Genomic DNA, 20,564 nt, shown 5'->3' with positions numbered 1-20,564 from the left:
CTCGCTAATGATTCACAGCTCAGGTCACCAAGTGAGAAGTTTGCAGGAAGATTTTTGCTTCCTCAGAAAGTATTTCTAGTGCTTTTTCCCTCCTGCATCATGTGAAGTGAGGTTAATCATCTTTTTATCTTTTATTTCTTTTCACTTTTTATTGTAGACTTAATTTGCACAATAATCTAAACTAACAAAAATGACACATGCAAAAATCACATTTGGTCACATTAAGAGAAGCTGATCAAATGAAAACCAACAGATACAGGATCATTTCTCATCTTAAAAGAGTCATTTAATATATATTGAGCATTTGAGTGTTGCTATAATTTGGATATTGTGAAATACTGTGGGATTTATTGAATTCTGCTGTCGGGGCTAAGAGCTTAATGTCTTCTTTCCAAAGCTAGCAAAGGTGCAAAGGTTCAAGCTTGCATTATATGTATGTGCTGAAGTAGCTGCCAACAAATTCAAGCATATAGTGGACTATCTGATCTCATTTATCGTTTTTATTTACAGGCAATGGGAGAGCCTGTGAGTACTTTGTGAATAGTTCTGTTTTGGGCTTAGAGAGTTCAGTGATCCCAGCAAACATCGCTGAGACAGAAGTTTTGTGTCTCTGGACAAAAATGGTCAAAGGCTGTAGCCAAAAGTGTGATTATGAGGCAGCCAGCCAGAGGAGACACATCAAATAATAGTCCAGTCATACCCTCTCATACAAACCAGGGAAAAACAATCATACAGTACTGTGGAAAGAGCCATCTTTCTTTACATTTTCCTTCTTAGGAACCAGGCTTTCTGTCATTTTTTTAAAGTGGTCTTGACACTTGATCTTCAAGTGATCTCCTCCAGGATTTGTAAAGGTCTTTCAGCAGTCTTTGGTTGTGGTGTTTTCCTCTTCTTGTCTGTCTGGTCTAGGCATCGACTCAAAATTATATGTTTTTGTTTGAAGTGAACTGAAGACAGTCATGAAAAGTGAGTGAAGAACTTATCAGACAGGAACCTCATTGAACCTGAAAAGAAGGCACTAGCCAAAGGACTCCATTTTGCCATTTCTCCATAATAGCTGCCCACAGTGGATCTAATCACAGCCACAAAAACAACAATCCATCCTAGCTCCCCTTGTGGGGAACACACCCCATTACATCAAAAACTCCACTGACTTTACCAACAAGTTCCAGAAACTTCCTCTGGATCCGGATTAAACCAAAATGTTCTTTGATGTGGTTTCACTCTTCACTTGCATACCTGAGGCAGTGGAGACTGTCAGAAAACGACTACAGCAAGACAGTTCCTTAGAAAAGAGAACCAGCTTTACCCCCGATAACATCTGCAAACTGTTAGACCTCTGCGTTACCACCACATATTTTAAATACAACAAGGGTGTCTACAGACAAAAACATGGATGTGCCATGGGCTCTCCGGTGTCACCCACTGTGGCCAACATTTACATGGAGGAAATGGACAGTAAAGCCCTTGGCAGCACGTAGCCACTGGTACAAATACGTGGATGACAACAGGGTCGAAATCAAAAGCCAAGAAGTTTAAGCCTTCACATCAACTCAGTGGATAAAGTTCAACAGGGAAGACACAAAGGACAACAGTTTGCCACTTCAGTACTGTGCTGTGCACGTTGAGGAGAATGGAAACCTCAACACAGAAGTTTACTGGAAGCCCACACACACAGACCAGTACCTACTCTTGGACTTGGACGCGCTGGAACACAAACTTGGAGTAATCAGGACCCTGCAACACTGGGCAGAAAACATTTCCTCAGAGGTAGAAGGGAAAGAAAAGGAACACATACATGTAAAGAAAGCTTTTAAAACATAGTTATCTTAGTTGGGCTTTCATCAAATCAGTGAAGATGAGTTTTAGTCAAGACAGCTCATTGAAAGTTTGTATTAATTTACCAAACTGCAGTATAAATCCCTTTTTTTCCTTTTGCACAAGTACCAGGATAGCCGAGTGGTTAAGGCGTTGGACTTAAGTTCCAATGAGCAAATGCTCTCGTGGGTTCAAACCCCACTCCTGGTACACACCTTTTCCACACCTTGGCTCATGTGATGATCAATAGTGGGCCAATGAACCCTTTAATATACAACTCCCACTAGGGAATCTCCATCATTTGGTCTTAGAAATGAAGAAGCTTCTTGGATGAGAGGTGAAACATCTTCAAGAAACTCAAAGAAGTCTAGTCGCTTTTCTTTCCAAGCTCCTTAGCTGTTAGCATTGTTAAATTTGCTGAACAACAATTAAGTTATAGAAACCTTGCGACCTTGCAACAAGGTCCAGAAAGCTTTTCTAGTCGACATTTAGAAAGGCCATCTGGCCGACAGCTGGGAAAAATCAGACAATTACAGGATGCTTAAATGTAAATTTTGAGATTTCATTCTAGTCATTAAAACAAGCACTTAAAGACACAAACATGTCTGACTTCCCAGCCCAGACTGCTTGAGAATTAAAACTTTCTTTTTTTCTTTTTTTACTGTGAAGAGGAGATTCATTGCTCTATGTTTTCAGTCTCTACCTCACTGCATTACCTCAGTACTTATAATTCAAAAAACTCACCAGTGAAGCCTCAGATTGTTGTCTTTGCACTGACTTTGGTACAAAATCGCTTTGATAGCTGCAGCTGTAGGTTTTGCATATTAAATATGCATAAAATTGAGGAAAATTGAAAGAAAAACAAATCTGGCTGTAATAAGTCTGTGACTGTTGATTAATCTTAGTATCTTAAAGTGGACCTTTCAACCTCTACAATATTTTCTGTTATACTGTTACAATCATTGATAGTCACATCAAACAAGGTCATCCATCCATCCATTCTCTTCCACTTATCGGGGTTGCAGGAGCATTGGAGCCTATTCTCGCTACCATAGGGTGAGAGGCAGGTTATACCCTGGACAAATCAACAAGACCAAAGAAGGCCAAAGATTCAAAATAATAAAGGCGAAATATGTGCAGCAATCGCAAATGTAGGCTTCATGCTGCTCTCAGTTCTTGCTTTCAGACAGTTTTTCTACTCTTGGCTCTCTATGATGCAAATGGTGCTGATATCTGTAATATGGTGGCACGTTGCTCTGACTGTGACCACACAGGCCCCATCCACCTGATATTCAAAACGACTAAAACAGTCTCTATTGCAAGGTGCAGGAAATTTCAAGAAAGCTGTCTTAAAGGCATCGAGAAGGGAGCAAGAACAGCTTGTTTCAGAGAGTAAATGAACTGAGAGGTTGAACCAAAGCCCAGCATAACATAAACATTTCAAATATGTTTTGAAATGAAATGATATATGAAATAATGAAAACTAGTCCAAGAATTTAAAAAAAGGAGATGGAAATGAGCATAAAAGGTCCTCTTAAAAGCTAACTTCAAAATTAATTCTCTTCAAATGTATATTCAGTTAACCCAAATTTATAAAGGCCCCTGGGTTTATAAGTTGAATGAACTTAAAACGACCTGCTGTAAAGTAAACTTTTATTGGAATTTCTTTTGTGGGGTAGTGTGATATTTGCTGTGAGATTTCATAACATGTTTAGCTGCCAACGCAGTGTCACAAAATAAGATTGGCCAGTAATTACACCCTGCAGTGCAGCCAAGTAGGTGACTGTGACTAATGACCTGGTTACTACTTTCATATCTAGGAAGCAAGCAACAAGGCTTCTTTATGTGCTGGGGCTTTCCATACAGTCAGCTATGTATTTAAACTTCTAGTCCTTATATATTCACTACACATACCTGCTGCAATCACACAGATTCCATCAAGAATGCAATTATCTAAAAAGAGATGGTCAACAAATTGGCAACGAGTGACAGGAGAGGTAATTTTTTTAATTTCTCTCATGCAGAAAATTATAATTGGTTAATAAGTAAAAGGAGAGTGACAGGGGCAGGAATTAATCACATTATTTAAAGTACTGAACTGCTGAAGGTACTAGCATCTGCTAAAAAGTAATTCATCTACCACCTAGTTTTTAATTTGTATTTTGGTTCCTCAGTCATCAGGACAGACCTGCTGTTTGTGCAGGGTTGTTACTCAGTGTTGCCTCATAATGTGGACAGCATCTGCTCCAGGAGGGTCAGACCTGGATGTGTTAGTGTTAGTACAAAAGTGCACAAAGCAGATGACCCGAATTGCACAATTCGTAACCTAAAAACTTTGTGCAGAAAAGTGAAAAAGAGAGAGAGGGAGAAAAATGTAGAAAATATGAGGCAGAAAGATGAAGGACTGAAAAATGGTTTACGGAAGCTTTTGAAATAACATAAGAGGAAAAGAATTGCTCTGGCATATCCAAAAGACAGAGATACATAACAATGAAGGAAAACAGAAAAGATGGTTGGAGAGAATATCAAAAAGGTCTTTGTGTGTGTCAAGAAGGCAAGACAGGAGAATGAAAATTAAAGTACAACTAAAAACAGCCAAAGTGTCTCTTCTGATTAAAAATAAATAAATAAATAAAATACTGAGATGTGGGCAGAGAAACTCAGAAAAACAACACTAATTAAATCAGAAAAAGTCTTGCTGAGAAACAGGGTGGAGAGGAACAGAAAGAGAAACCACAATGAAAGCTCTGTTGCTATTATTTCAAAGGACTTGGGATGTTGCTATGTTGAGTACGTGTGTTTGTTCACACTAGGGATGTTTCTTATGACTAATTTACTAGTTGATTAGATGGGAAGAAAAATTCTAACTAATCAACCAGTCTGCAAGTATGAAAACAATAAGAAGGCATTTAAATCCAAGTCAATCTAATGGATGAGGTTAAACATGGACAATAATCAAAATGCAGCTGAAAAGTGTGACGCCATGCATAACACTGTACACGCTCAGTGTCAGATGCTGAGTGTTGCTAACATTAGCAGTGGTTGTGCCAGCTGCCTTCTTTCCCTGCAAATTAACATCCACCCGCTGTGCTAGATGTAGTTCTGCATTGCTCTGGGCGAGCGGTAATCTGCCAGCTTATTCTGAGGCAACAAGGCAGAGAGGGCTGGTGTCATCTGCTCGGGCTAAAAGTCTGTGTAACATCTGCATAACATCTCAGAAGTGACAGTTAACTGGCAGTGTAAAATAATACAATTAGAATAATTGCTCCACCAAGTATGTATAGCAAGGGTGGCAGTATTTAAAAACCTAGTCAACTAGTCGCTCACACCCCTGGTTCAAAAAGGGGAGGCAAAAACTGGAAGGTGAATGGCCAGCTTGGCTAAATAGCAAAATGAAAGGGGGGGGCAAACATTACATTTTCAGCCAATAGGAGGATGATATGTCCTCAGCATCGATGGCAATGCCAATGATACCTAGCTAACAGCAGTACACTTACCATACATTTTTGTATGTTTTCTATTACATGCTATATGGTGAAGTCAGAGCCAACATAACAGCAAAACTTTAACAAAATGTATAATTAACTGCAGTCATTTGTTTTAATGTTATTTCTTTTAAGTCTATAATTGAGATCAAACCACCCTGATGGGTTACTGAACAAGTACAGGGGTCCCTTGTTTATCCTCATTTATCGTGGGAGTTACGTTCTAAAAATCCGCGAAGTAGCCAACTTTATTGTTTACAATTATTATGGATGTTTTATGGCTGTAAAACCCGTCACTACACCCTTTATACACTTTTCTCCGACAGGCTTGAACATGTTCACACTTTTCTCTATGGTTTAAACACTGCAAAAGTTCAAACCTTCGTAGAAAAATAAGTCCATTGTTATAAAATAAAACCAAAGGGACCAATGGTGCAAAACGTTTCATCGACATTTTTGTGTTTATGTGAGAAATCTTACAAACATACAGTACAGCACTTCAGAGTCACACTACTGACGATCGAAGATTAAGATAAATTTGACAAACTGTGGGTGTTCCCAAACAGTGACCAGTTGCGCTCGGAGGCGGCTGATGATGGTGGGATTTGGAGGAGGATGGAGGCTACAGGTGCAAGGGCCTCAGATTCACATAGTCCCTTCCACCAGGTGGCTGCAGATATGTGCTGGCATGACTGCCATATTCCATCCCCTTTCCAAAGGCCTTGCTTTGTTCGATACTTTGCCAAACTGCCTAGAACTTTGCCTTTATCGAGACCCAGGTGGTCAGACATGGCTGTAATGACCGCATAGGCACCGTTGATCTCTTCCCCGGAAAGTATGCCCTTGTCATATTTGGGGTCCAGCATGTATGCTGCTGCATGCACTGGCTTCATGCAGAACTCCCTCCGCTGTTCCAATGACTTGACCACAGCCGTTTCCTCTGCTTTCAGTAGTAGGGAAGTGGGCAGAATTGTCTGGATTTCTTCTTTGAGTTCTGCAAAAAGGCACTGGACATCTGACAAGATGGCACCATCCCCCTCTATCTTCGCTATTGCTGCTGCAATAGGTTTGAGGATTTTCTGACTGCTAGATACTCTTTCCCAGAACACATCATCCAAGATGACCTTCTTGATGTCACTGTCGATGCCTACAGACTGGGATATGGCCATCTCTTGCAGAGACTCCTTTCCCTCCAGAAGGCTGTCAAACATGATAACAACACCACCCCATCGCGTTATGCTGGGAAGCTTCAGTGTAGTACTCTTGTTCTTTTCCTTTTGCTTTGACAGAAATGTAGCGGAAGTTACTTGTTTGCCTTTAACATATTTCAGAACTTGCTTCACTCTCTTATTCAGAGTGTCCATTGTTTTTAGTGCCATTATGTCTTTTAGGAGAAGGTTTAGTGTATGGGCTGCACAGCCAATAGTAGTTATATGAGGGTAGGTCTCCTCCACATGTGCCCAGGCAACCTTCATGTTGGCTGCATTGTCAGTGACCAGTGCAAAAACCTTATCTGGTCCAAGGTCATTGATGATCACTTTTAGCTCATCTGCAATGTATTGGCCTGTGTGTCTGTTTTCCTTTGTGTCTACACTCTTGTAGAACACAGGCTGAGGAGTGGTGATTATGTAGTTAATAATTCCTTGTCCCCTGATATTGGACCATCCATCAGAGATGACTGAAATACAGTCAGCTTGGTCAATGGTCTGTTTCACCTTGGCTTGAACTCGACTGAACTCTTCATCCAGTAGATGAGTAGACAATGCATGTCTGGTTGGGGGAATGTATGCTGGTCGGAGAACATTCAAAAATCTCTTCCAGTACACATTGGATGTCAGCATCAGGGGTGAGCCAGTTGCATAGATTGCACGAGCGAAACACTCATCTGCGTTTTTCTGGCTAGTGTCATCCATAAAATCAAAGAATCCTCTGATGCCAGAGGGACCAGGAGCTGATGAGTGGGTATCTGACTCTGATACAGCTGAAACAGATTCATTTTCCCCTTGAGTGGAACTCCTGGCTGCTGCATGTGTTGGGCCTTGAGGAATTTTTTTGCACTTTGCAATGTGCTGCTGCATTTTTGTGGCATTCTTCACGTACGTCTTATCACAATACTTACACATATATACAGATTTCCCTTGTACATTAGCTGGTGTAAAATGTCTCCACACATCAGATAGCGCACGTGGCATTTTTCTGTAAAATAAAACAAGAGCTTGTAAAAATGCTAATGCAATGCAAGAGATCGTAATAATACAATTGCAATATGATAATAAACAGATATAAATAGTAAGGCTAGCTAAACAACTGGAATGATCTTCAAAACAAAACAACCAAATGAGGAAGCTAGCATCTTCTTTATGTTATACTAGCTATGGCTTATTTAGCATCTAACAGATGCTAGCATTTTATTTAGCATCTAACAGATGCTAGCATTTTATTTAGCATCTTATCAGATGCTAGCATTTTATTTAGCATCTTATCAGATGCTAGCATTTTATTTAGCATCTTATCAGATTGCTATCTACCAGATTAATACATTTTATGTGATATTCACAATTTAAACATTTAATGAATATATTTTCCCATAATATCATCAAAACTTACCTCACTTGTTAAGTCCACAGGCTCAAATGTGTGCCTTTAATACTCTTTGTCCTTCAGGCTCAAAAGTGTGGTCCATGTGTACATGTGATGGAGGCATGCACAGTGCCAGTAGGTGGTCTCAATAGCCATGCAGCAAGCTTGTGCTCTGTACATGTGATTAAGGAATGGCATGGATATTCAAGTGTATTTGAATTGCATTTGTTTGTTTTTGTCAATATTATGCTAAAATATACTTTCCTCAACTATATTTAAGTTCCCTAAGAAGAGCCAACCTTCAATTTTGAAAATTCCCACTTTATTCCCATAAATTCCCGTTAATTCCCGTTTATTCCCATAAATTCCCGTTAATTCCCGTTAATTCCCATGGAAAGATTCCATCTTTGAAAATTCCGGGAATTTTGCAACCCTAGGGAGGGATGGGAGATAAAGATGCAGAGATGAAGAGCATTTGTGAGAAATAGAAGTCAGGGGGTGGATAAAAGGGAAGATGAAAGCAAATAGGAGGCGATGGAGGAATCACTTTTAGTAGACATGAAATGGTGAGAGGGCAAAAAGATGGAAAGATAGATGGATGAAAAGACCTGATGGGAATCCTGATGACTGGCAAGCCATATGTTAACGATGGCAGTCTGACAGCCTCTGGTTTAACCCTATTCACACACACACACACACACACACACACACACACACACACACACACACACACACACACACACACACACACACACACACACACAATCTATACAGACTGTAAGCCATGCATCAAGGCTTACAGAGTCCAGCCCCAACACATGCTACAGTGAATGGGTACCATCCATCACGGCTGTAACTAGACAGAGATGCAGCAGCAGCCAAGACTAAACCAATCAGATGGCAGTGTGTGTAACGACCATCTCAAACCAAAAACAATCTAAAGTTATTTTAGAGTTTGAGCTGTCCTCAAACTTATACAGATGTTTTTTACCAATACAACCCTGAAGTGACAAAAAACCTCTGTGTGCTAAAATAACATAGAATACCAGAACCAGAAAATAAAAACAGAAATAGCATGTTTCTTCTCAGAGGAAATGTGCTTAACTGCAAAATCGGTGTGCTAAAAATGCTCTTACCAACTGCAGTAGCATGTCTGAGTGCTAAGATGCCTTTCTTTTGTCTATTTGTGTACAAACCGCTGAAAGGATTAAAAAAAACCTGACGTAGTTACTGCTTGATTATCAGTTTGATTAAAAAAATCTTACATATGGACACTCAAAAAGCCTCTTAGACTAAAATGTATACTTATGTCAAATATCAAGAACCACATTGCATTTTTACATGTTGCCATTCTTTATACTTCAAATATTTGTTCATAAATGGAAAGTCAGAGCAACAACAAGCATTACTGATAACAGATAACCTTTAAAGGTATCACACAGAAAGAAAATAAGATCAGTGGTTATGTAGCAGCTGGGAGCTCCACAAATAGCTTGACAATATGATGCAAAGAATGATGAGCCATCAGATGATTTTAGCTTCCATTGAGACCAGCTGATCTTCGGGGACTGCAGGGAAATTTGAGTTAAGAGCCAGAGCTAATGCTATGCTGCTTTTTTGTGCATAGGGTGCAGTTAAAAAAAATCTGGCAATCTACCATTAAAAATATACCAAACATATAGGTTCCCTCCAACCAGCTGACCTCTGCAAGCACCTTACAATTAAAAGTGGTTGTCCAGAAGCTGAGGATGTTGCATGCTCAACCACCGGGACACCAGTTGGTCACTGCAACTATTTGCAATGGGTCGCTTAATGTAACAGAAATTCAGTGCAATCACCAGATCACCACCACTCTAGTGTGACAGTGCCATTACATGTATTATGTGTGTGCTTTTGATTTCAGCACACAGAAAAACATCAACTTTCAATCTGACCAGACAGACTGGCAATAGTACAACAGTTTTCAGGAGAGTGCAAAGCTTTGAAGCCCAAAGGAGGCACAGAAGGACAGGAATGGGACAGTCACATCGCAAATTAACCCACAGCATTAGACAGTCAACACAGTTTACTGTAGTGTCCTGGGGTGTCTAAAAATACAGGAGTCGTTTGGTGAAACTGACACAGTCTTGACTCGCGACCTTCCAGTATATCCTCCCTGTGATGGTGTCCTCCTTACCAAAATCAAGCTGAAGAGTCACTGTTTTCACACAACGAGGAAGAAAGCATGCAGTGAAGGGGCACGTGTGCAGGGGAAGTTCCACTGTGTGATCTAAAAAAGGCAGTAGCACTGGACATGTACCAGATTATGACCCCGACTAGGAGATCAGACAAATTTATATCAGGTTATAGTTTTGGCCAATAACGTATCTTTTTTGTGTCTATTTCTTTAAATACATTTTTTTAAAAGAGGTTTTTAATAAATCTGTCCCACGTTTTTCTCTTAAATACCATTACTTCTACTCCAGTATGTATGAGGAAAAGTCTGCTTCCATAAATGGCTACCATTATGTTTGTGTTGTGTTGTACCTTGTCTGAGCAGCAGCTGTAGCTTTCCTCTCTCTAACTCCAGGCTGAGGCTGACGCCTTGCTGCCCCTCTGCATGCAGCAGTATCCCAGAATTCCTCAGGGTTTTAAACTTCAGAGAGACAACCTCTTTGGATGTCTGCCACGGCCCGGGACTCAGCCTGTACACCAGGCTGCTGCTGCCACCGTTTAGGCTCACCACATCAGAGGCTAAAAATCAAAAACAAAATAGATTTCATGATAAAAGAAACGAGAGCAAAACATTGAAACCAGAATCTTAAGCAAAAGCTTAACAGTTCATATCATATAACCCTGAAACAGACAACAGTCCTTGTGTTTGTGCAATTTTCCTACAGCATCAGATTGTTCAAAGCTCCGACTAATAACTGGGTGTCAGAATTGCTATTAATACCATGTAATATTCTAATTCAAGGTTCTTAAATAATGCTTATGCTACCCTGCATAAACTCACAGTTACTCACACTTGTTACTCATCTACTTGTACCTGTAATTCTGTGGTTGTAGCAGACAATTTGTTAAACAGCGAGGGAAAACCTTGCAGCAAGGACTGAATCTGTATTCTGCTTAACACTTTTCATCAAGAAGTCTCTCAGTTACTGCGTGCTGCTCGCTGGGGATTTGGGCTGAGGTCATGTGAGGAAAACGGTGTAGGTGGTAAAGAATGAACTGCAAATACTGAACTGTTTAAAGAGAGCTGCGGCTGAGTACAGCATCAAAAGCCTTTTCAGTTGTACAACTAATTTCTCCGACTGAATGTTTCTTAATGGACTTGGCAACTCTTTGGCTTCCTAAGGCTTACAATCAGCCAACCACTTTGCTTGCAGTAATGCTCTTATTGCATTGTACAGTGTATTTCCTGCTGATTGCAGAGCAGTAGGCTTGGGCTCAGAAGCACTGAGTCATCCTCTGCGACTGAAAGCTAAAAAACATTACTTGAAGTCGACTCTGTGGACTATCAAGCCATTCTAATTAAGTCCCAGATTACATTTTGTTCTACAATATTACGTATTATGTAATTACAATCAGCCATATCCCTGTAATTATCCCCAGAACATATTGTTGATTATTTTTGACTCACTACCTGCGTACTGAAATAGCACTGGACATAGTGAGTGCAGTAATTAGCTGGACATAGTTTTACACACATATATTTGATTGATTGCAGTAAATATAATCATAGAAACACACACATATGACAATGGGAAGAAATTAATAAAAAATACATAAATAGAGGAGACAAGTCCCTGTAGCTATGCTGTTGCTTTCTAGCATCAGTTAATTAGCAGAGAGCAATTTAGGCTGGTATGAATATCATACTTCAAAGACATGTGGTTATCAGCAAGAAGGCCTACAAAATGGACTAGTCTGGCCCATGGGATGGTTTCAGGAATACTGCAGAGAAGATGGGGAAGAATGTTTGTATTTCCCACTGTTTGCTTCTGTAGGAAGCATTGGGTTACAGGTTGTTAAGAATAGAGGACGTCAAGGGACTGGTTGTCCAATTCTTAATGTCATTTGAGTCAGAGATCTGAATCATAATCGATGTTTAGCCTTCCTAAAATCAAACTGGACTTGTTGTTCTATAGATCTGGAGGTATTTTTATAGTGCTCCTGCACACTTAAGATTAACTTGCGCTTTAATAACTTAAACATTTGACACCTCTGTATTGCAAGCTGCAGACAGCACAATTGTCTGTGTCTACATTTAAGACAAACTATCCCATGGGTGGTAATAATTTAACTCCAAAAGTCATCCTCGTGGTGCCAAGAAAATAATCTTTACTCCATGACTCACTGTATAAACTTTAAATCCATCCAGCAGATGCTGGTATCTTTCAGGACCAGCTTAACCACCTACTGTCATTTACAGACTTTTGACGCTAGTGCAAAAAGAAATCTTCCTTTCACAGAAAAATGCTCTTTTGCTGAAGATGTAGTGAAAATACTCCTCATTTATACTCCATTATTCTGCCTTCTTACAGTGTTTTACACTATTAGCAAATAATACAGATCATCACACTTCCAGCACTTCCAGAAACCAAAAAGCTCTGGTGTGTGGCTAATTCCACTAATTAACTTTTTAATCATGAATAGGTTTTTTTTTTGTTCAGGTTTGCATGGATTTTAAGAAGTTTAAACTCTCATGTAGGCCAGGGAAAATGTTCTCCATCCATTCTTATAATGTTAACTACAAAACACATTATTTTGTGTTTCCTTAAAAAAGACTAATATCCACCGAGCATTTACATTCAGTGCATTTCTCACACTGTGGCAAACCGTTTGTCACCAGCAGCTATATCGCAGCTCCCTGCGATGTATTACATTTGTTTTTCCGGGGAGGATTCTGCCGTGAATGCTGCATTAGTTTTCTGCAGGAACACCAGGAATCTTCTCTGACAACTGTGACACCAGCTGATAAATATAGCACACAAATATATCCGTAAGTAACTTTTGAATATTTCCAAACGACTATAGGCTATTCATCAAAATCCATGTTTTAATGTTTCTCCAAATCCATCTTCTTCTCACGCAGACAACAGTAAATACAGTTAAATAAGGATATATACAATGGTTTTAGCATAAATCATCTTTATACTTGGCAGATTACATGTGATGAAGATGCAAGTACAAGATGTAAGACTATAAAGACAATACAGATGTCACGTAAAAGTGGCGATCACCAAGAACAAACTAAAGAAAACCTGAGGACACTGTTGGTACAGTTTCACACTGCCGGGTTGTTTTTATTAGAAGAACAAAGAGTCTTATAAGAAAAGAAGACTATGTGTCTTCTTCTAAGAGTGACATTCAGTATGAATTAGAAATAAATGGAAAAAGTAGAACACTTTCAAAAGACATCTTTTGAAACCAAGTCGTATTTGTGAAATTGCTTTTTCCTTTTTAGTATATTCAAAGCAAACGAGCTGATGTCCTTTTATTTTTATACTTCTATTTTAATATTCCACTCAGAGTACAGCCGGCGAAATATAGGCGGAAACTTGAAATAATACACAGAGACGGCTGTGGAGGAAATCCCAGGAAACCGTGTTTGCACATGAATAGTTATTGTTTGCTAAGTATATTCTAGCATGTATATGTAAATATATGGAGTTGCTTTTGATATTCATGAGTATGTCGTGTTTTGATTAGAGCACAGAAATCAGGGCAGAGCAGCAAATGAACGCTGAGAAGACAAAAGACTACAAACACCTGCTCGTTTAAGAAAATGAGCAAAGCCTGTACGTCTGACTGTACACCTTAGCTGTAAAGGGAATAAAGACCAGGATGAAGAGGAGTTCCATTCATTGAAAACATAGTCTAATGTGTTTAAAGTCATGCTGAGTCAAGAGGATTCATATTTTATATGGAAAAAAAACAACAACTCACATATGTTATGTAACTGAATGTGAATAAATCTGACAGCAATGCTTATGTGCAAAACCAATGTCGTATTTGTTTAGTTCATTGTACCGATGCTACGGCTGCTGGGGCCAGCATGTATAAAAGCAGCTCTTAACTCTTAACAAAAGGCTTTCAGTGAAAGAAAAGCAGCCCAATAACAAAATCATGAAATGTATACATTTCTCAAGAAAAGACTGAATAAAATTCAGGTGATCCAGTCGGGATAAAGAAGACAGAACTTACTGTAAGGACATCCGTAGGTTTCCAGTCGCAGTCCGATCCGTCCGCTGGGATTCCAGTCCAGAGGAATGAGGCGGAGAAAACGTGCAATCGCTGGTTGCTGCAGCTTGTATTGAACCACATTGTCTGCATTGCTGTTACCTGGAAATGACTAAAAACATACAAGCAGAGAAAAAAAATGACATGTAAATATTTACATATATAAATATTTGCACTGGAAATTCAAGTTTTTTGGTTTCCTGTTTGTAGGTTGCCCAACCAGTCTACATGTGTTTTGTGGACTTTGAGAAGGTATTCGACCATGTCCCTCGGGGGGTCCTGTAGGGGGTGCTCCTGGAGTATGGGGTGTCTGGCCCATTGCTATGGGCCATTCTGTCCTTATACAGCAGTTGCAAGAGCTTGGCCTGCATAGCCGGCAATAAGTCGGACTCGTTCCTGGTGGGTGATGGGCTCCGCCAAGGCTGCCCGACGCTGTACCGATCTGTTGTGGTGAAGAGAGAGCTGAGTGTAAAAGCGAAGCTCTCAATTTACCAGTCGATCTACGCCCCTACCCTCACCTAAGATCACAAGCTGTGGGTAGTGACCGAAAGAACGAGATCCTGAATACAAGCGGCGGAAATGGGCTTCTTCCGAAGGGTGGCTGGCCTCTCCCTTAGAGATAGGGTGAGAAGTTCGGCGATTCGGGAGGGGCTCAGAGTCGAGCCGCTGCTCCTCCACATCGAAAGGAGCCAGATGAGGTGGTGGCTGGGGAGAGGGAGGTCTGGGCTTCTCTGCTTGGGCTGCTGCCCCGGATAAGCGGAAGAAAATGGATTGTAATGTGCTTGCAGTCCGAGCTTTCTTGACCAATCGTGTTTGAGGAAGCTTTGAGGGCATATAATTCACACTGTATAATCCACATTCCCAATAATATAATAATATATCAACCAAGACTACTGTCGGCGTATCTTTTTGTTGTTTGCTTTCTGTTAATTTTTTTTTGCATTGTTGAAGAATGAATGGCTGGGGGAAGAGGAGGTCTTTGATTGGGTGTCTTGTGGCTCCACCTAAAGTCCTGACATATTGGAAAATCTCCCCCAGGGACTAAGCCACAAGAGTAGCCTATGACTGCAATCATCTTGATATTAAAGAGTAAGATATGATATGATATATGTAGCAAGCTGTAATGTTTATCATGTCAAAATTTTCCCACATTCACCAAAGCATCGAAAGCAAAAATATAAAAGCAGTAAAGTAACATTTTTAATTGACGATAAATCGGTAAGTGTTAAGGAAGCACCGAAATAACTGAAAATCATTTAGCAGCTGTCCACTCAACAAGATCAACCGTCCCATTAGCATCATTAAAAGGGGACATTTACTGTGTACAGGGTCAAATACATCCACATGTAGTGCAATTACTGATGCAATATTCACAATATTCTTTCCTTGCTCTGATACTCCTTTAATCACAACGCTATTCCACCTTTTTGTTGAAACAAATAAGAGTTTTGTGTCTGACTGTGGACTATTTCAATCTTTAATCAATGGGCTGTAAAAGCAGGACGATCAATAGTAGTGATTCAGCTTCTGAGATGGAGGGTCAGCGCTTTTTCTGTATTTCTAAAAACACAAATTTATGATTATTTGTAGCTTTTTTATTTGATTTAATCTCAAGGTCATCCAGTCTAGGCTGTTTTATCTAGTTCTCACTTGGCTTACCACCTATGTAGACACACAGCGCTTTTAATTGGGTAAAATGAAAGGCAGAGATATGCCATCTGTGTTGTACTTAAATGTATAAAATAAAGCTGATCACACTGGCAGCTTATATAATGACCATGTTAAGGACACAGCACATTTCCATTAGGAATTGGAGACACACCATGCTGTATAGAAAAAGCTGTTTCTGATGGGCAGATGAGGCAGGAAGCAGAGGTGAGGGGGAAGTTTAACAGCAGTTTGTATCTTTTCAGATTTGGAAACTTTTCCTTTGAGGAAATTATATTCATTAACCTACTTTATGCTAAAATCCTTCCATAAAATGTGGAGTGTTAGCAGCGAATTGGTTTGTCGGTCTCTCTCAGACTCTGGGCATAATGCCTGATGGATTTCTTTCCATCTCCTCCATCTGGCTATCTACCCTAATTACATGCCTCCCTTGAAGTTGACACGCAGGTTAACTCGCTCTCCCAATACTGAATAAAACTTAGACACTTAATTAACTTATTAATTCCTCTGTAATCAAAAGAAAGTGAATTGGATCACATCATATGATGAAAAGAGACTCTATGTTTGACTGAAAGGAAAAAAAAACATTCAATGTGAAATCTGAGAATTCATTTTTGAGACTTTTATGTATGATTTAGTTCACTTTGTTCTTTAGAGGATGAAAACTTTAAACTCTTGGTCTTTTGAAACATCTGAAAATCCTCACATATAACATGATACTGATGCTCTCTTAAAAGAAAACATATACTCAGCTCTTAAAGCATTCTTATGTTTAAGAAGCTGAAAACAGCTGAAATTTTAAGTGGAAAGCTATTATAAGGTAAAAAAGAAAAGAAAAGACTAAAGCAGTTAATCTGCAACATCAGCGAAGTTTGGAATAAATTGTATTATTTGTATCATGTGATCCAATTGCACCAGGTTTTTCTTAACAGGAATGTTCCATTAATGTTAGGAGGTTTTTGATACTACATGTTCCTTTGAAGAGACTAAAAGAACAATAGATGATTGTTAAAATAACAGCATGTTGTTTGCAGACAGGATGTGAGCATAAATATTCTGACTCAAAGATGAAAAATTTGTGAACCAGACCTGCAACCTTGACTCAAGACAGAGACCTCATCAGAGAGGAGGAGAAGGCATTACTACATTACTTTAAAGTGCTGGAATTCAGGGCCAATGCTGTTCTGCTGAGAAAAATCCGATACAGAATTGTTTAGGAGTGTAAGAGTAATGTTTCTGTTCGTATGGAGTTGAGTGAAAGCTGCAGTCCAAAAAAGTGAGAGGCTGAGTGTTTCATCTGCTCAAAGCATTGAGGCAAACAGCAGGAAGGATGCACCAGAGTGATGAGTATCAGTGGAAAATGACAGAGGGGGAAGAGAATCACCTGGCGAGAAGAAGGAGGGCGATAAGCAGTAAAGACAGCAAATAAGAAAACAAAATAAAGTAATAAAGGGAATTTGAGAAACAGGGAAAAGTGAAAAGAGCAGGACTTGTTTCCTCATCTTCAGCCCTCCAGGCAAGAGAAAGCAAACAGATAAAGAGGAACGAGACAATAAAGAAAAGATGGATTGCAGTATTTCCAAGCACCCACGGGCTTCTGAGGAAAAAGAGAGAGAGAGAAAAAAGATGTCATCCTCAGAGAGGAAGAGGAAAACAACAAATTCCCTTCCCTGGTCTTCTGCCCACTAAAGCAAAAGTCGCAAATGATCCAGGAACTCTGCCATTAACTTTCTCTTCTGGAAGAGTCTTTATGCCTGGCTGACAAATTCACAAATTTCCGAAATCCTTTGAAATGTGACTGGGTTTGTAGAGAACTTGTGTAGCACCTCAGATCAAGATGTTTTTAAACTGTTAGGAGCAGTTTCCTCTGCTTTCTCAGAAAAGATCCACAGTTCTGAGATTAGTTGGATTAAAACTCAGCTCGACTTCTAATCAAAGCTCCTCTCTGCAGCTCTGTAACAAATGCGCTTTCTTCCTGGATCAGTGTCCATGTACACAGTGGAAAACTTTGCAGGTTTGTTGTTTGAGCTAGTGTCCAAGTCACAGGGAGCATGCAGGTACATATTTTGAAGTGGCTCACTGAGCTGACAGGATTCATCACTGTGTTTGCTTTCAACACCAAAACTACTTAGTATTCTAGTGCCATTATACTAAACCATGTATCGCCACTGCAGTGGGACAAATACAACAGAGTCCAACATGACACTTGTGCAATGAGAAAACGCCAAAGGGAAGTGCTGTGTCTACGAAGAGGCGGGAGGCGATGCCTCGCTGCGTCTGTGACCCATCTTGTTGATTTTTTTCATTAATCAGCCCTACAGAGACCAGCTGAGGCTTTATCACTTCATGCCTATGTTTTGCCATGTTTCTGCCATGTTGTTAGTTGTGATCAGTGGGGGAAAAGTAATAAAATGATCCACAGGAAGGTAACAAATTACAGAAGAATTCTACAGAAGGTGTCTGATTAAGGCTTTGGGCCTGCACAGGATTTCCAGAACAGCTTCACTGATCCTTTCATGTCTATTTCACCCAGTGCAAACAGTACTGTGATGAGTACACAGTCATTCATCGCAGCACAAACGTGATCATTTTTGGTTAATTTGCACTGATCCTTACGGAGACAAGTGGAAATAAGCCCCGTGAGCAAAATCCTCCTATGGTAGAAAGACTTACTGGACTTAAGTGGTTCTGGTTTTCCTTTACATTTGTTATCTGTCTGTGTACTCTGGTTCTGTCTTTAGGATGTACTTTAGTGAAACACCTAACTGAGTGTGTAAGAGTGAGGGCTTTTTTATCACGTGGCCTAAAAATGAAATGTATATAAAAAATGAATTAATGAGAAGCACAGAATGTTTTTGTTTTTTAAAACACACGCTCTTTCCATTCAGTCTCATCTATACTCCTGGGTCACACACATCTTCCACTAATCAACAGCAAAAAGTGTCAAGCGATCAAGTGTATGATGCAACATCAGCAGACATTGTGGATGGACTTAATTTGTTAGATCATTACATCTTTTTTTAAGATCGAATGGCCAAGGGTTCATCGGAGTCTGTGAGTGACACATGCCCTTTTCTGTTCTCTTAGATGACTAGCTGTAGGTGAAGCTGTTTTGGACAGATAAGAGCAGAATAATGTGTTTAATCACTGCTTTTTGTCTTTAAAAACAAACAATGGCCTTAACCTTCTTGCACTTAAAATGCAATAATCACATGTTTGATTTGAGATTAAAAATCAAAGGTTCATCGTGTACAGCTGGGGTTAGCCTTTATAAGACAAATCTGTATTTTCTGATAGAAGGGGTATGTCTATAAGTCTTAAATGTCGGATCTTATTTGCATTTAGTTTGAATCATATTAAAGGGTACAATGTAAGTAGAGTGGTATTTATATATAATTTATTTTAGTCTTTCTGACTTTTCAAAGCGCTTCAACAAGCAACAAAACATAAAGTGCTTTGAACAGCAAGAGCAAGAAGAACTGTTATTTAAATCTATCCATCTATCATCTATCTATCTATTTTTGACTGCCCCATTTGACTGCCTCTCTCCTCATGATCTGCAGCTAACAGTGGTGTCAGAAGGTCTGCAGACTCAGCAGATTCCAACCTGGGCTCATACATCAGAAATGAAAGGATAAATGCATAATGGCTGAGTTTATCTGTACAGGACAGATCAAGCCACAACAAGACAACACATCACTTCATATGACTTACAATAAATGCATCCTGTTTAGTGATCCCTGGGGGGAAACACCACAGTGCAATACAGGGTAGGAGCTTAGACTTATTAAGTTTTTGACTCATTTAATGTGGCTGGAAAGAGTGATTGTTGGGGAAACTGAACAACTCAATGCCACACACATCCAAAAAGTTCTCTTTTGGTTCACTTATTTTATTGTGTAACACTTATTGTGTCTGTACTGCAGGTAGTGAGGCAACAGAATCAGCAAAGACAGCAAGCTCATTTATTCAGCATCTGACTTTAATGCGGATGCAGTGATTAGCTGCTTACAAAGTCCTGAAATAGGATTGTTGTTTCCAGGTTGCAGTGAAATGTGAGTTGAAATTGTGTAGTGTGTGGACTGTGTATGTAGACTGTGCTTCTTTGTCAATTTGGCACTGGGGTAAAAGACAAACTAACAAAATTTATGGATGCATGGATTATGGATTACAGCATTGAATTCAATTTGATTTTCAATAGCGCCGCAATGTCCTTTATGTTGTAAGGTAGAGACCTTACATCAATACAGAAAAAACAGAGAAAACCCCAAAAATCAGGACCCCTGTGAGCAAGCACTTTGGCAACAGTGGGAAGGAAAAACTCCCTTTTGACAGGAAGAAACCTCTGGCAGAACCAGGCTCAGGGAGTCAACAGTCATTGTGAATTTTTCCTGGAAACAGGAGAAACCTGGGGAAAAGGATTGTTGGCAGGAGAGCAGCTACATTCACCAGTCAGCATCACAAAAATAGGAAGAGGGTATTTTAGTCTGTTGTCACTCTGGTCTATGAAACTTCTTTATTTTGTGTGTTTGTTGGTAAAAGACTGCTGTGTGTGGTGAGGTCATGGTGAAGAATAGAGACAGATGAGCTATGTTCCACATATACAAAAACAGACTGAAAAAGCCCACTTACAGGCACTAATTATGTCAGACTAAACGATTCACAATTATATCTAAATGATGTTCTCCTGCTGGTGTAGCCAACGTGTTTCTTATCATGCTGGAAGTGTAAAAACAATCCTCGGTCTTTCTCTCCATCTGTCTCATAGCAGTAGCGCCGGTGGCGTTT

General features: G+C 39.7%; 2 protein-coding genes across 2 annotated transcripts in view; both read right to left on the bottom strand.

Annotated features, from left to right (window-relative positions):
• LOC308412378 (contactin-associated protein-like 4) overlaps positions 1-20,564 on the bottom strand; it is a 157,706-nt gene that overhangs the window by 85,213 nt on the left and 51,929 nt on the right. The window contains exons 4-5 of the mRNA XM_080906683.1: positions 14,073-14,220; positions 10,410-10,616 (exon numbers count right to left, since the gene is read on the bottom strand). Coding sequence (XP_080762809.1) covers positions 10,410-10,616; positions 14,073-14,220 — 355 coding nt within the window. The remainder of the gene's footprint in view (positions 1-10,409; positions 10,617-14,072; positions 14,221-20,564) is intronic.
• On the bottom strand, positions 5,831-8,306 carry LOC308413014 (uncharacterized protein; the record flags this gene model as incomplete). Its single annotated transcript, XM_080907795.1, has 2 exons — positions 7,911-8,306; positions 5,831-7,499 (listed from the first exon to the last, which is right to left on the bottom strand). Exon 2 carries the CDS (start codon positions 7,493-7,495, stop codon positions 5,831-5,833), a length of 1,665 nt encoding a protein of 554 aa, XP_080763921.1. The 5' UTR covers positions 7,496-7,499; positions 7,911-8,306.

This window comes from Rhamphochromis sp. 'chilingali' (assembly GCF_963969265.1).
Source record: "Rhamphochromis sp. 'chilingali' genome assembly, chromosome: 16".
In the NCBI taxonomy this organism is placed as follows: domain Eukaryota; kingdom Metazoa; phylum Chordata; class Actinopteri; order Cichliformes; family Cichlidae; genus Rhamphochromis; species Rhamphochromis sp. 'chilingali'.
This window is presented reverse-complemented; position numbering and strand designations above follow the sequence as displayed.